General features: G+C 45.8%; 1 protein-coding gene across 1 annotated transcript; it reads right to left on the bottom strand.

Moving 5' to 3' along the window:
* Positions 1-10995: 10995 nt before the first annotated feature.
* COMMD9 (COMM domain containing 9) lies at positions 10996-16890 on the bottom strand (the record flags this gene model as incomplete). The annotated part of the gene is given in 4 exon segments (XM_034769672.1): positions 10996-11217; positions 12164-12267; positions 14810-14844; positions 16759-16890. Coding segments are annotated over 4 exon segments (412 nt in total), but the record flags the coding sequence as incomplete, so codon positions are not given.
* Positions 16891-17363: the final 473 nt, after the last annotated feature.

Genomic DNA, 17363 nt, shown 5'->3' with positions numbered 1-17363 from the left:
GCCGGTCCGGGGTCGCGGGGCCGGGGGGTGCGCTGGGCCGCGGGGCCGGGAGCGTGCGCTGGGCCGCGGGGCCGGAAGCCCGGTCGGGGAGCCGGTCCAGGGTCGCGGGGCCGGGGACCGGCAGTGCTGGGCGGGCCGGGAGTGGTCGGCCGGGGCCGGCACCCCAGGGCCCGAGCCGACCCAGGCTGGAAACGCCGGGGGGGCCAGCCTGGGCCGCGCCTCCTCCCCCCCACACTCCCCTTACCTGCTTCAGGCTTCCCGCAAATCAAATATTCGCGGGAAGCAGGGGAGGGGGCGGAGACTTTGGGGAGGGGGCGGGGTGTGGGCGGGGCTAGGGGCGGGGCCAGGGGCCGTGGAGTGTTCTCCATTTGGAGGCACAAAATATGGTAACCCTAAGTAGGAGTGTTGGGAATTAAAGGAACAATCAGTTTTCAAGGACATTTGATCTACTGGGAACGTTTAGACCAGGAAATTTACAGTGTTGATAATGTAACAGGATTAAAGCTCATTGCTCCTGATTCCATCAGGATAAGCACAATATGAGCTCCTGATTCCATCAGGATAAGCACAATGTAGTTGCCAGCTATTAGCTAGAGTGCAAAGCCCTTGCGTGGCAGTTTATTCTCTTATTTGGAGGTCTTAATGTTCATTTCCTGTGTTCTTGCTAAATTTCAAATATTGACTGACTATTGGCAATTTAAAGCACTGTCTATCCTTGAAACCTCATCCCTGAACTGATCTTTACCTAACCACTGTCTAATCCATTGCAGAACTCAGTGGAGGGAAGTCTACCCTCCCAGGATTTCACTGAACTAGAATTTGTGGTCCTGTTTTAATACAAGCTGGTTCCTCTGGTAAACTACAGACATTTGTGCCCTGCAATAATCATTTGTGGACTGTCTAGACTTGCATTTACAGCAGGATTATTTAATGCAGGTTACTTTGCAATCAAATAACTAAACTCCTGTCTATGCAGCCCCCAACCCCAAAGTCTGCCATCTGCTGTCACTGAGGCCTGCTGGCTGATATTTTAAATCTCATTCCTTTATAGTGAAGAGCATAACAAGAGCTCCTCTCCCTTGCTCTTCTTCTAATGCTCCTAGTGACGAACAGGAAGAAAAGCTGCAGTAATCAGAGCATTATTGATGCTGTCACTCCCTAATAACTGCTCCTGCCAGGTGACTGGAATACCACACAGTCTGCAGTAATGTCATGTAGACACACAAAGCTGGGATTAACATCAAAGAGCTGCAGCACTGGGCTCCAGTGGCAGGCTTGCCCTTCAAAGCTTTCTTCAAACTGGCAGAAAATGTGCTAACAAGGCTGAAACAGAGCTTCTGAGACCAAAAAACCCCCAAACAAACAAACAATCAAGCTGTGGAAGATGTTTTGGGTTTTTTAAAGTAGACACGCTTATTCAACCACTGCCCGTAATGTTGAGAACTGTAAAAAGAACCATCTGCTTTGTAGAGCACTTGGAGATCTCCTGCTGGAACGTGCTATATAAGAGCAAAGTATTATGATGATTTATTATTATTAGTGCTATTGGAGGTGCTATTTTATGATCATGAAAGATCCCATGACAGTAGTAGATCCCTTATCCTCTCCATGGGCCAGCCCCATCTTAGAGCAATATCATTTACACATTACAACAGGAACAAAGCTACACCGCTGTGTTATAACAGGGTGCCCCAACAGGGTACACGTAGGAGTGGAGACAGGTGCTAAGGTACTGAACGGCTATGGTGACTTCCCTGGTGTAGCCCAGCTAACGGGCAGAGATTTCTTATTAGGCCTTTTTCATCTCTGATGGCTGAGACTCGTCTGTTCATAACCTAATCGGGTTTCTTCCCCACCCTCACGTTTCTGCTTCTTCCCCTTTTCATGTTCATACAGGTCTGAGCTAAGCATCACTCCATACATGGGCATAGACAATGCTTATGTCTGCAAACTCCGCTGAAGCCCCATGCTCAAACAGCACAGGAGAAGACCCTTAATTGAACAATATCCCCTATAAAGAGGCCATACTGCCCATATTGCATACAGTCCTACAGTAAACATGTAGGGGCTTGACAGCCTCGCAGAATATAAAACAACCCAGTGAACAGGGACCCAGCTGTGAAAACAAAAAAAGCTTCACATCAGTAGGGTTCACATCCATCTCTAGGGTCAATTAATTCAGAGGTGCCAAAAATTCCTTCCAGCCGTGCACAGACTTGCACAGACATGCACAGTTGGCTTGGATAGAGAGATGCATAGGAATAGGGGACATTGATGTACCTGAAATCTCCTCTACACCCCTTGAATTCAGCTCCCCACTGGCCAAATCTACAAACTGAGAGGCAAGTTTTAAGAGCATTGGGCCACCTCAGTAGGGAGCCAAGTCCTGGGACCTTCCTCTGATGAAAGCAAGCAGGGTTTCACCTGGCATATTTCAGACTGAGACAGGACAGCAGGGGGCTCTTAAGAGATGTTAAAGACATGAGCTGCTCTTTCATTGTGGCCTGTGTTCACAACAAACACATTTTTTTGTAAAGGGCTCGGTTTTCAAAGGAGTGAGCCATAAAGGCAAACTTTTAAAGTGGGCCAGGGAGAAGGAGGCCATGCTCTAAGCTTCACATACCAACAGAACACACATTTCCTTTGAAGAGGATTATAATAAAGTTTCAGATTTTAGTCTGGGTCAAGACTTGTTATGTTTTGAAAGCTGTCTAGTGCTGTGCTCTAAGGGCCAGATTTTTAAAGTTATTTAAACACCTAACTCCCAGTGAAATAAAATAAAATAAAATAAAAATCTGGCCCTAAGGCACAGCAAACATTGATACATTCTGCAAACAGCCATTTTCTTGGTAGCTGGCAAAGATAATTTCAGGTTGTCAGATAAGTAAATGGGAGGGCACTAACATAGGATCTTACAAAAGCTAATGCTTTTTCTCAGCTAAATAACAATACCTTGTACTCTTATCAGCACCTTTGCCTAAAGACCTCAAGAGGACTGACTAACATGAATCACTTAATTGTCCCTGCTCCCCTATGAAGTAAGTAAGTCTCAGTATTACACCCATTGTACAGAAAGGTAAACTGAGCACAGAGAGGTTAAGTGACTGGATGGCAAAGCTGAGGATAAAACTCAGGAATCTTGACTCACTGTCCCACCACTAATCACTAGATGATGCTGCCTCCCCAGAATTCCCATTAATAGAGTTAGCTGCATGTGTGTTCAAATTTATGTTAAGAATAGCAACCATCTGTGACCAAGATATTTAACTTGAAGTGACTGCTTCCAAATCTTTTCCCCTCTGCTGAGAACTATCAATGAATTGAATTCATTACCTGAAAGTCCAGTTCATTTTCAATCAATGGCAAACTTCATAGCTCCTGTGATTGCTTATACAGAGAGAAGGTGATATTGGTATGATTGTTACCTTAATATAAATTTCTTGACATAAAGGGATCATTCTTAAACCCATCAAGCAACAGACAGGAAACCTTCACAACCTCTGGATGGCAGTCAGGGTACAGTATGATAGACAGCAAAGGAGAAATATTAGCCAAAGATGCCAGGGCATACTGCTGCTCTTACAAAAAGTGGGATCTGGGAAGCAGATAGGACTTTGAGGCTGATTTTTGAGAAGTGGTGAGCATCTGACATTCCAGCCAAAGTCCGTGGAAGCTGTGGTTGCTCAGCACCTTTGACAATCAGGCTTTCTTTACAAGGTGTCATCACACATGCACATTCACTTAATGTTAATCTAAGGATGGATGAGGGACTGAGTGGGCACTGCGTCTAGTTAGCCGAAACCTCATCCTGCGATAACTAAGCTATCCCTACTTCACATTACAAACAGGAGGCAAAGGACAATGTTATTTTGAGTGTAGCATCAACAGGGTGCTTTGGCATTTTACAGACAGATACAAAGACAGGGTCTTTGCCCCAGAGAACTTACAGTGCAGAGAGAGAGTGCAGAAACACAGTAGAGGAGCAACATGATTAGAATGGTGCATCTTAGGTCAGCCACAGCTTTTGCTTAGGTTTTTATTTTAAGGAGTCAAGCTTTTTCAGTGTCAGTTCAATATTTGACTGAGGAGAGGGGCAAAGAAAAAAGGCAGAAACATGTGCAACTTCCAGTCTCCTGAAAGAGTCTGTGCTGTATTAGGAGCTACAGTACGACACCCAGACCAGTGCAGTTTTGTGGGTACCTCCTTTATTTTGTTACTATCAGCCAGAATTTCTCATCTGGCAAATAACACCAAATTGAAAAATGGGGTGACAGGAAAGCAATGGGTAGAAACTGTAAATAGGAATGTTCACAATGGTGCTGTCTTACATAGGAGTGTTATTGGCGTTTGATGTTTACCATCTGTCCCCTGGAAAAGAAAAACATCCTGAGAAACAGGACGTACATTCTCCACACTTCTCCCTCACAGTAAAAGTAAAAATGAGGAAATATGGGCTGATTTAAAGTACATTAATGAGATTAACATTCCTGGCTTTCTTAGATTTCAGTGTGACCCTCTGATTATTTATCTGTTACCACAATCCTGTTTTAATAAAGCATATTTTCCTCCTGGTAATATCTAGGTCAGACTTTCATGATTCTCCCTGCACCTCCACCTGCCTGGATTAGCAGTCCACAAAGTAACAGCTGCCATTATTGCTGCTGGGGCCAAAATAATTAAGAGCTATCTCCCTACTAGGTAAAGAAGGGCATCCAAAATGATGCAGGAATATTCCTGGGGAAAAGGCACTAACTTCCTAGGACCCTGACCCTGTCATCAGCTCCGTGCAGGCAGAACCCTGTTCCCATGTGGAGCACATTGCAGGACTGACATCTAGCTGCTTGCTTAGCAAACCTTACTGACGTGCATAGGGTTAAGTTTAGAGCAGATGAAGGAATTTTCCTCTAAGTTTATTGGCAAGGAACTGCGGTCACTCTTTTCTGGAGCAATGAGTGAGGATAATTCATTAGGATGAGGTGGGTATTTCAGACTAGGTCAATTTGCTGTCAGTGCAGGTGGCAGGCAGTGATGTACCGCCAGCCTGATCCTTTAGGTTTCCATGTTCGTACCAATAATTTATGACATGGCCCAAAGTCTCAAAGCACCATTGGGATTTATTATTTCTTTTAAAAAAGCTCACTCCGAGGCCCAGATCTTATATGCAAAGTTTCATCCTGCATTTTATTTTGCACTGCTGAGATATTGCATTGCTAAATTACAAACAGAAACCCTGGCAGACTCTTGCTAACAGCACTAATGGATGCTATTATAAGTCTACCGCTCGTTGGCACTGAACCTTCGCCATCTCATCTGCATAAAGGGACGCTGTCAACTTGAAAAATTGCATTTCTGTCTGAAAAAGTGATACTTTTGTTACAAATAATACCCCCGAGACAGTAACTGGAAGAGATAAGGATAGGGTGGAAATGTATTGAATGCTATTCAGTTTGTTTACTTTGTGTGTTTGGCAGCACTTTGTGTCATGTCTGTTCCACTGTTATGCTGATGCGCAGTTGTGCTTCCTGTCCCCCGTGCTAGCAAGATGCCTTCCTTCCTGCATTGCTCTAGGGAGGATCTCATGCACTCTGTGTCCCAGGCCCTGCACCAATAGCAGCAGCAACGCTGAAGCTGAAAAGGCAGCAAGCAGGTGGAAATGTGCCCAGAGAGGAAGTGGAGTGGGAGGAGAGGTGCGCTCAAGCATGTTTCTCTTGAGTTGGTTTAAAAGATCTTTGTAATATTGCAGAAGAGCAGAAAACCCCTTAGAATATTACTGTACAGACCTTTTGTAAATGTCTGTTCATGCTGTTATTTAAAGGGGCTATATCAGGAATTTGCATTGTTTGAAACTCACTCATTTAAAAAGATTTCCAATTTTCAGTGTATAACACTGTTACTGTCTCTTGGGGTGCCAAAGCGGTCCCGGGCGGATCTGCGTCAAACACAGAAGGAAGGATTCACACTTGGCATGAATCCTTTTCCATTAAAAAGGCAAATGACTGGCGAAGTGTTCTACTGACAGGCATCGGCTCCCTCCCGTTCTGCCAGCCTCCCCTGGAATCCGCTCAAATGCCGCGGCCCACAAATGTGCTCACACATGACAGGCCTTTTGCGAACCAGTGAATAATCTCCCCTTACCCCTCTTCTTCTGCCAAAGTAAGTGGCTCTGTTTAGGCTGTGGCAGGAACCTGATTCATCCCAGCCTCTCATAGCACCAGCCCCAGACTGTGCCTTTCTACAGATATACTGGGATGATGGATCAAATTAGAAAGCCAAGTTCGCCATCTTCTGGGGAAAACATGCAAGCTCCCTGAGAGACAAGGGGAGTGAGGTAATCTCTTTTAGTGAACCAACTTCTGTTGGTTAAAGAGACACATTTTCAAGCTACACAGAGCTCTTATTCAGGTCACTGCAAACAAGCTACCTGGACAGTTGGCACAAACATGTATTCATTCATTCCTACCATTCATTCCCTCACTCCTGTTCAGGGCTGGTTTAACCCATCACTGGGCCGTTGGCAAACATACACTTCTGGGTCCCTCTACTGGCCAGCTAAGCTAGCTGCTCCCAAGCAGTATGGATGCAGGTATATTAACCCTGTCCTTGCTGGCACAGCTGTGCTAGTGCTCTATTAACCCAAGCATGTCTGGCTCCTGCTGCACAGATGTTGCTTAGTTACTCCTCTCCTACCCAGGTCAGTGACTAGCTCCTGATGCACAGACACTGCCTTATTGACCCCCTTGTGTCTGCCCTACCCAGGGCTTCTGGCCACTCCCTTCCCAGCTGGCTGCCCCATATGGGCACTCACTGCAGCTCTCTGTACATGTAGCAGTTCTTGAGGCTGTCACTGAGCGAGTCTGGTGTGCAGGAGCAAAGGGGACATGGTTTGCTGGAAGGGGAAACCCTGGTGCAGGATCCAGCCCCACGGCTGCAGCGAGGAGGAGCAGTACTGACCAGTGTTCCTGCTAATTTTTCCCACGCATGTGCAGAATGAATTTTATGTGCACTAATATGAAGAGGAGGTGATGTGTGACACATCACCTCTATATTAGTGCACATAACAAAATTCATGTGGCGGGGGTGGGGCTGAGGGGTTCGGAGTGTGGGAAGGGACTTAGGGCTGGGGCAGAGGGTTGGAGGGTGGAGGGAGAAGGCTCTGGGTGCAGGCTCTGGGGTGGGGTTTGGGATGCAGGCTACCCCGGAGCTACAATGGGGAGAGAGGACTCCCCCAAGCTCTCTCTCTCCACAGCAGCACCTGGGCTGGAGGGGAGAGGTGCTTCTCCCAGCCACGGCAGCTCCAGGGCTGGGGGGAGGCATCTCTCCCCACTGCAGCCCTGAGCACCTGCAAGGTGCTTAATAGGCTGCTGTGTGGCCTTTAGAGGGAACTTAGGTGCTGACTGCCCCATTGTTCACTTAAATTTGACCCGGCAGCTCCTCCCTCATGGCTGCTGGGCCAAATTTGAGTGTGTGGCATTGCTGGTGCCCAGAGTCAGAGCACCATTCAGGTTGCCTCTCCCCCCCATCCCAAATTTGGGTGTAGGCACATGCCTTCTTTGCCTATGTATTAATCTGACCCTGCTCCTGTTAGCATATTCATGAGAGATGTGTGGTCTGAGGACAAAACCAGACATTAAAGTCTGCTGTATTCTGGTGCTAGCTCTGGCAACTGCTATGCTCTGTAAACTTGGGCAAGCTGCAGACCCTGTCTGTGCGCATATCCATCAAATGTTGGTTAGCATCCTTACCTAGATATCTCCTGGGCACAATATATCAATGGGTGTAAAACTCAGTATTCTTATTATGCACAGGTGCATCATTAATGTATTTCAGCAGCAGCTTCAGAAATGTCAGTGGATATATGTGTACTTTGTCAGCCCACGAAATGAAGAGTTACGAGGAGATGCTGCTGTAACCACAGAACAAAGCAGGCTTCCCCTACATTTAAAGTGGCAATGACTAGAAGTGGTAACTAGCAAGTGCACGGGTGCACCTCTTTAGAACACACGGAAAATCAGGAAATCCACAGTTGCTCAGCCGGCATAGTGATTATTTATGAATGGACTAATTCATTTTACTAGTGTATTATTTATTGATAAATATTCAAGCCATGATTTTAAAAAATGGATGCAGACAGTTAGGCTCCCAAGTCAGCACTTAAATAAGTGCCCCGATGTTCAAGGGCCGAGCATCCAGCACCACCCATTGTCTTTCAAATCATATTGGAAAAATCTCAGTTCCTTGTCTCTAGTTTTTAATATCTCTCTGCTGTTGGGGAGGAAGTATGGTCTAATGCGTAGTGCATGGGCCCTCAGACATGCTGGGCTTCATTACCAGCTCTCTCATTGACTCCTTGTGTGGCCTTGGGCAACATTCCTTATGGCTCAATTTCAGACATGGCAAACCCGTGAAAAAAATGCAGAAATTGGGCTTGTTTTTGGCTTAATTGGCTTGTGAGTTGCTTGCTGGTTAGTTTTTGGCTTGTTGCTTGATTGGCTTGTAACTTGTTGCAGCTTGTTGCTTCTTTTTTTTGATCAGCTCCTGGCAAGCAGGGACAGGAGGGCAAGGGGAGAGAGTCAGGGGTGCACAGCAGGCCCACCACAGTCCCAGACTGCCCACTGGGGGGATCTAGTCCCATAGAGTGTTGGGGTTCTTAGGGATTGACTTGTTTTGGCCTTGTTTTGAAATGGGATTAGCTTGCTTTTTGGCTTTTTGTGAAAGTCGGGGTGCTTATTTACCACATGAAAGTTGGCAACTGTGCTTAATTTACTCATAGTATAACTGGGACAATAATTCCCAATGCATCTGCCTCTGAGATGTGTTTGTGAGGCTTAATTCTTTAGTATATGTAAAGTGATTGGCAATACTTGAATCAGTGCTATCATCACCATATTAGTGCTAGTAGATAACGCTGTAGAACATTTTAGGATACAGCATTAAGGGGACTCTCCGAGCTCTGGTCAAGTGAAAAAATTGCCTGTACTTGTACTGAGCTTGCTAGCACGGTGACATCTCTGATGTGCTTATTGGAAAGCAGAAAACCTATAGAAGGTTAAATTATATAACCTTAATCAAGTTACATCTAGGATGTGACAGCTATTCAATAAGCAAGGCCCAAGTGGTGCTAGTATTAACCTTCTATATAAAAAGAAATCAGCCAACCACCTACGCAAAAGCTGCCCAGAAAGAAGAAAAATGTGCAGAGGTTAGTGTAATTACTATACCATGTAATTAAAGTTTCTAATGCCAGCAAAGGTGCTGCGGTTGAAGGCAGTGTCACTTGTAGACGAGCTGGAGGCTGAACAGTCAGTCGCTGGCGTAGTGTTCAGAACCAGTCACCATGCAGAGCACAATCTGGCTCTCTTGGAAGTGAGGGTGCTTTCATTTGAATGAGTTCTCTTCTGAAGGAGCTATTGTCCTCAAACGAGAGGACTGAAAAATCAGTGAGTCTCCCTCTTATAATAAAGGCCCCACACTAATTCAGTAACATGAAATAACATGTTTAAGTGTCCTCATCAGGAACCCAAAAATCTATTCTGAGGGAGCTTATACCACTAAAGGCAGTGTGATCAAGGGGTTGGAAAAGAGGCTTCTGAGCCAGGACTTGCGGGTTCTAGTTCCTGCGCTGCCAATGATTCATTAAGACCTTAGGCAAACCACTTTACTATTCTATGCCTTAGTTAAGCCACCTGTATATTATTTCCCTGAATTAATTAGTGCTTCTAAGGATTGAGACCCTTTTCTACTTGCTAAGGAAGTGCAAACTGTCATCAACGAAAGACAGGCCTGAGCTGTAGAGTTCAGTGGTGTTCAGATCCAGGGTTTCTATTGGGCACATCATAGAACGAGGCGCCTACATGAAGCGTGGATCTAGATCTTGGGTCTCAACTGTTCTCTTTCCCCACAAAACTGCGTGAGGAAGTTTGAATGAGATTTTGCCTCAGGCCCATCTCTAATAACATCCATGAGATGGGAGAGGGCAGGAAAGATGAGACTCATTTGATCTGGAACGTCACTCCAAAAGGAGGAAAGAGACAGCTAAAGGATCAGCTCTGTCTGAGTAAGAGCCGAAGAGGGGAACAATCCTGAACCTGCCACCCAACCAATACAGAGAGCAGGTGTCACAGCAAGACAGGGGGAACGTGTCTGGAAAGAAACGAATGTATTCAGAATAAACCTGAAGTCAATCAAGTACCGGGTTTATTTTTTCTTTTATTAAAAAGATTTATTTTACATGAAGATGTAACTTGGCCTTTTGGGGGTACAGGTACCAGCTGTGGTACACACAGTTGCTACTGATTCTTTACCATCTAAATCTCTCTTCGCACCTTTTTTTGTTCTGCAGGGAAGACAAAGCCTAAGTCTATTAAACCCAACATGAGAGAGCAAACCCCACCCGCCTTTCTTTTCAGCCCGAAGGAGAAAATTACTTGCTACTAAAGATGTTCCAACCCAGTTACAGTGAGGTGCTCAGACTAGTCATTTTGCAAATAGTAATATGGAGTCGATCAGAAGGGAATGCACCGCAACATAATTGCCCTATTTCAAAACATTATCCTATAATAATGATCTGTAGCCTAGCTGTGCCTCATTGAGAGGGGGAGAGAGAGAGAGAGAGACATACAGCATGCACCTCAGTACACACACCTTCAAGAGAGAAGCACTCTTGTTGTCTGGTAACGCTGGAAGCCAGCCCATCAGCTATCCTCAATCTTTTCGTCCCTAATCTCAGGGCAGGGAAACAGCGTTTGCTCCATTGGCTGCTGCTATTTCCCATTACAACCCTTGCGATTAAGCCAGGCTCTGAGCCTTTAAATCCTTCTCTGAATGGGAGACCAGTTTTTGTTCAACAACATTAGTAAAATGCTTTTGGCACCAGAGCAAGTGCACACTGAAGCGTTTGCTTTTGGAAAGCCGTGTTATCACCTCCCCCACCCCAACAAAAAAAATCAAACCATTTTTAAATATTGTTTGGTAGAGAGAGAGAGAGATACCAGTCTGTAAGATATCAGAGCTCTATTTGTAATACAGGAGAGTTCCTTTCCAGGTACAAATGGCAGGTGAAATTCACATTCCAGGCATTCATTTGTTTGCTACTGCAGAGAGTTGGTCTCGGATCCTTCCCAGACCATCTAACATAGTGTCTAGGGTTTCTTTATTCAGCTCCACAGTCACTGCAGAGATCACAGGGTTATCCCCACACAATGCAGCATCTTCCTGAATCTGAAGTAGAAATGTGGTTTGAACTCACATGAACCTCCACATATACAAACCCCCTCCCCCTCAATGCCTCCATTCAAAATCAGAATTGATTGGAGATGGACTAAAAATCGCTGACCTACATCACAATCTTCCCTCCTGAAGGACCACAGTGTGCTCCCCAAACTGTGTACATTACCAATGAAATGCAGCTTCCTCTGTTGGAGAAGGCAAGCAACTATCTGGCACAACAATGAGTAATGGGGAAGTTCTGACTAAGGATACCCGGGCAAAACCCCATCTAGTATGAGAAGTGTCTATCTGCTACTCTTACTAGAAATATCAATGGGCTCTTTAGAGTCAATACAGAGTACACAGCTAGCAGATTTTTCTCTCCCTGCCTAATATCTCCTCCAGAAGAGGCCACCCATCCTAACTCACTTCAATGGCTCTTGAAGAATGAAGGGCTGAATAGACCCTCCTGGGATTTAAACTTGTAAGGCTAGCTATTTCCACCCCATCTCAGCTGATCAACAGCTGAGTGAGGTCTCTTCAAAGTCTACTGCGAGCCAAACACTACCTCCAGAATAATCTACTAAAGAGGGGGTGGGCTGAAGAGTGAATAACTGTCTTGGAGGAAGGGCCAGATGGCACCTTATGGTTTGCTAGGCTAATGCTGTCCCCATATTTCAGAGAACTCAAGTTGTCGTAGGGCCCAGCAAGCTGGCTCCTCGTAACAGCAGATCCCTCTCGCATACTGCGAAGAGTCTGTCACGGTTTCACCTCTAAACCTCATACATGGGGGCTCCAAGTATACTGCTCTCTTGCATTATTTCTGTTTGTGCCCCTCTAGCAGCATGAATAGCTTGTCACTGAACTCCTCTGTGCTGCCACAGAGAGTTCAGGTGCAAGAGAGTCAGTCACCTAGACACTATAACCCAGGGAAGGTTAGACTCCATTTTAGCATTACCTTCAACTGTAGCAGGCAGGTGGGGACTGCCATTCTGCCGATGCTGTCCGAGGATGTCTTGATGTCCACTCTCCAGTCCATATCAACCAGCCGAGGCAGGGAGACTGCAGAATTGAAAGTTACATGTTAGTTAAATTAATACTTGGGGTTGTCCACATGCAGTAATCCTGCCTTTGCTATGGGAGCCAGTGAACTGTTCCAGATCCACATTTCCATGCTGGCAAATTGCACTGAAACAAACCAAAGGCTTATAATTTCAAGCCTCCTGGTTCTCAATCAGCCCTCTGCTCTGCAGGCAGCTGGACACCCCCTCCCATGGCAATGAAACAGCACACCAGGTTCTCCCAGCACCGTACGCAAGGGTGGTAGCATGCAAAACACCCCTAGAAAGAGTGTCAAACAATTGGGGGAAGGGAGCAATAAGGGGCACTGACTCCCCTCTCCAAAGGCATCCCAGCATCCCTCTTGCCTTATTGAACTGGCTTGCTGCCTGCAGCATACAACCAGCATTTGAGCGTGCCCTGATTTGAGCCCTACAGTGTGTCTCACTCCATGCTGCAGCCCAAGATAAATCATGTAGGAATGATCTGAAAACTAAGCAATGTAAAGTGCATGATTTCCACTCCCATGCCTGCTAGCAAAGGAACTCCAGTGTGTGTACAGGGGAACACCCACCTCTGTGTGCCTGGCCAATTCATTAAAAGCACTGAGACACTTCTACTTGATGGATGACTAATGGATCTCAGCCTGACCTTATTTCTATTGGACTAGATCTAATGAATTCAACTGCAATTCAATGCAATACTGATGGAGGTGCTTAAGAGGCCTGAAACACTATAAACCCTTCAAGAGAATGAGGCTCTTTGAACTTGGCTGACAGTTGAATTATTTGCATATCTGTATTCCACCTAGGAGAGCAAAGGGTTACATTGTCTCATCTGACGGCGTGCCCACAGCCTAGCTGTGTCTTTCAAGGTTATTAAGAGGTCAGAGGCTGTGCAAGCTTAAAAGCATCAATACTACAGCAAGTCTGCCAAGGCAGCAGGGTGATCACATGACTCACCTTGTGTCCAAACTGGAAAAGCTACCGATACGTGAACAGCCTTGGAAAATAACTACAAGCTGTATTCCAAAGCAGAGCTGGGCAGGAAACTGTTTTCCCATTCCGCAAAAATATAAATTAAAAAAAAAAAATCATTTCCCATTCACCACATGGAGGAAACCAAGACCTTTCAAGAAAAAGCAGAGAGAGACCCCAAAACAGCCAATTGGTCAGGGGACTCACCTGCAATGGGCGAGCCAAGTTCAAGCACTGATTTTGGACCCTGCTCTTGCCATCTGTCCCTAGAGCTGAACCCCAGGGGGCAAGGCAGCCTTGGTTGGCAAGCCCTTGCCTTTGGAAGCCACTCCCAGTTAAAGTCCAGTATTTGGAAGCATTCACAACACAACGTAAGATGCATCTGTTTAGTCTTGTCTTTTAATTGGCAAGGGAGTCATTGCCGGTAGCTTTGGAGGTCCAGGAAACTGTCCTAATCTTTATGAGCATGTCAATTGACCATTCATAATGTTTGTTGTTTCAATCATCGTATCTGCCCCTCTACAATGTGCAGCAGATGCCTTATAAATAGCAATAGCATAATCCAACATTTCCCAGAAAATAATCTCCCTTTCCAATAGGATATTCCACCATGTTCAGCAGTTAGTACTGGGTTAAAATAAGGGCCAGAAGCCCTAAAGCAGGGGTTCCTGAACATGGTCCGAGGGCCACCAGCAGTCGGCAGAGCCATTGCTGATCGGCCATGGAGAGCTGGCTGGACACATGGCACTGGCTCATCTCATTTCCTAGATCACATTGCAATGTGAAAATATGTGGAAAAGTATGGTCAGGACAATATTTAGTGTAAGCAATTGCTGTAATTGCCAGTGATGCTATGCAACTGTGGAACAACCTCTCTCCACGATTTGTACTTTATCAAGATGTTTGAAAACCCCTTCCCTAATGATTATCTTACTGCAGTGTTTTCCCAGAGTGTTTGGTGTGCTGCCCCCCGCCCCTACCCCATTGGGAGGGGCAAGGAGGGCCCATACTCTCTCTAAAGTGTCAGCTTTCTTGTGAAAGAAAACTCTTTAATAATTAGGGTTTCAAAGAAAAGCTTTAAAAAAACAGTGTAGCAAGTGTAATCAATGCAGAGAAATCTGCTTGAGTTTGCAGAGAGCCTGAAAAAATGTCTCTGAGGGGTGAACTGTCCAGACACTTAAAAGTGGGCTAATTCAGATGCCAGTGATGATGCTTTAAATATTAGCACTGTTAACTGTTCACTAAACACCAAATCATGTGAGAAAGCAGAGGATTTGTATTATAAAGATCTATGCTAGTGTTTTCTATAACATATGAGGGTGGGGGGTTCGGAGAGCAAGGACAGTTTGGGATGGCACTGAAGATGTATATGCTACAATACAAGCCCTTGACAATCCATGGGAAGGTTGCAGAGTGGGGGCAACATTGCTTTCGCTTTCTGAAGGGGGGCTCAGTTTTCAAAGAAGTTTGGCAAACACTATTGTAGTATACCTCACAGTTTTACATTTCCAGGTATCACTAATCCTCTTGGAAATATTAATAGCCTTAAAATGCAACCTGCTACTTACTCTGACTTGATTGTGCTTCACTCCTCCAGACGGAGCTGCGAAAGGGAAGAGAGAGAGAAAAAATATGATCAGGGCTTTAAAAGAGATTACAGCAGCAGTGCAGAGCAGGGATGGTGAGCAGGGTGGCTCCTTTCTGAAGGATCAGTCAGAAAAAGTGGGTGGAGATATGAGACTACCTATAGCAGGTGGCAACTTTATTGTGGCAACAATAAAGAGTTGATGGGGTGATGAAACTAGAACAAAGGGGAAGGTTGGCCCGGGGTATTCAAGACAAAATTGCTTTGCCATCAGAAACTTGGTGCAATTTACTGATGACCTGTATATTTAGCTTCAGACTCCACAGCATAGCTTTAATCTTTACATTTTCTCCCTTAACTGTGAGACAGTCTGATAGGTGGTAAGGATGGGTCATTGGTGAAGGCACTAGTCTGGGATTTAAGTGACAGAGGTTCAATTCCCTGCTCTACCACACACTTCCTTGGGCTAGTCACTTAGGCCCGGATCACAAAGGGACTTAGGTGTTGCAATACCTTTTAGGTGCCTAGAAAAATCACAGGAACAACACTGCAATCTGCAAAGTCTGAGTTAGGTGCCTAGGCTCCCTAGGGGCCCATACAATGAATGGGGGAAAAGATAGATGCCTTAGAACTAGATCCACAAAACCCAGTGCATTACGTGGGGAGCCGCCTAAGCCCCACTCCTCTCACAGAGATAGGCACTATATATGAGGTGCAGGGAGGCACCTATCTTTGCTAGTGATCTGCAACCAGGAACTGCTGGAGTCATATGACTTAAGTGCCTAAGTCATTTCTTGTGAAAATGAGTTAGGTGCTTGCCTCTGTCCACACAAAACAGCTGCAAGAGGAAGGAAAGGTGGTATTACCCACCTTATAACTTAACTCTGATGAGAGCACTCACCTAGGGTATGTGGGAGACCCAGGTTCAATACCACCCCCTGCCTGAAGGACACAAAGGATTTTAACAGAGGTCTCCCACCTCTCAGGAGAATGCTTTAACCACTGAGCTTTGGGATATTCTAACACAGGGCTCCCTCAGGCTCTCCTGTTGAAGCTGTTCCATTGTGTATAAATAAGAGTGATTGGAGCAGGGGGAACTAGAACCTGAGTCTCCGACCCAGAACTACACATGCACTCACTCTCTCTCACCAACCCAATGACTACGAGCTTGAGAAAATCCGTAGCTCAGTGGTTAGAGTGCACGGATTTCTCTAGTGCTTAGATGGGATATGGGCATCTGGATGCCTAGAAGGAAGAAGCAGTGCATGTGCTCAGAGGCACAAACTCAAGCCCTGAGTAAACTGTTATCCTGAAAATGTAGGGTGAGTTTACACCCAAGTGAGTTTAGGTGCTTACGTGATTTGGTGGGAGTTTTGTGGATCGCAGTGAAGCCTGAAACCAGGGTTTAGGCACCTAAGTACCTTTTTGGGTGTGGGTCTCTGTCTCAGTCCCAGGAAGGGAAAGTAGTACCTGCTCTCAGGGGTGTTGTGAGGATAAATACATTAAAGATTGAGGTACTCAGATACCATGGTAATGGAGGCTAGATAAGTACCATCGACAGAGGGACGGCTTGTCCCTTATTGCCATGTTTCTCAATCTTCTGAATACCAGGGACAGGCTTGCTGCCTTCCTAAATTGTGTCAGGGAGATCTCAGGTACCAGTTGCTGAGAAACACTGCCTTACCCCTTCCTAAACTCCTGGGGAAAACCTTAGCATGAATTCCAGGGTATAATCTACCATTCTATTGCAGAAAGTACCCTATTACATTACATCCCTCCCCAGCTCCATAGTGCTCAATGACTGTGGCAAAGGCTCACATCACTAACCCTTACAATGCTGAGGTGTTCCAGACTGCCAGCCATGTGAATACTTGGAATGTCTAACACCCTCTTGCTTTACATCCAAATGAAAATCAAATGGCAAGCACTTACACATTTTCCAAAATTATCTTGGTCAGGAGGTTTTTTAGACTTTGGTGGAAATTCTCTGGGAAAAGAGAGAGAATTTCTTCCGCAGATGACAGGCCCCGATACACAATGTGCCTGGTGAGGTTGTGCAAAGAGGAGATCAGCTGCAGGAAAGGAACAGATAATGGAAAAGAAGCTGAAGTGATGAAGGGCACTACATACTGCACAGGGAATGACTCAATAACTTCAGTAGCCAGATGCAGTGCAGGGCAGTGTACACGCATAGGCCCAGCTCCAGCAATCAGATGCACGCTGGCAGGCCCTCATGGAGCCAATTGCAAAGTCATGGTCATAGAATTTCATTTTATGTAAGGAATGACAATGACCTTGATACGTGCTGCTCACAAGCCACTGTACTCCAACCCGCACTCTCCAAATACAGACAACTCCAGCTTCCTTTTAAGGATTCAGGGTCATGTTATCCAACTAAGTATTAAACCAGGGGTCAGCAACATTCGGCAAGCGGCTCGCCAGGGTAAGCACCCTGGCGGGCCGGGCCAGTTTTATTTACCTGCTGACGCGGCAGGTTCGGCCGATCGCGGCCCCCACTGGCCGCGGTTCGCCATCCC

The sequence above is a fragment of the Trachemys scripta genome, chromosome 4, assembly GCF_013100865.1.
Source record: "Trachemys scripta elegans isolate TJP31775 chromosome 4, CAS_Tse_1.0, whole genome shotgun sequence".
Classification (NCBI taxonomy): Eukaryota; Metazoa; Chordata; order Testudines; family Emydidae; genus Trachemys; species Trachemys scripta.
Note: the sequence above shows the minus strand (reverse complement) of the source record. Positions and strands in the feature narration are given on the sequence as shown.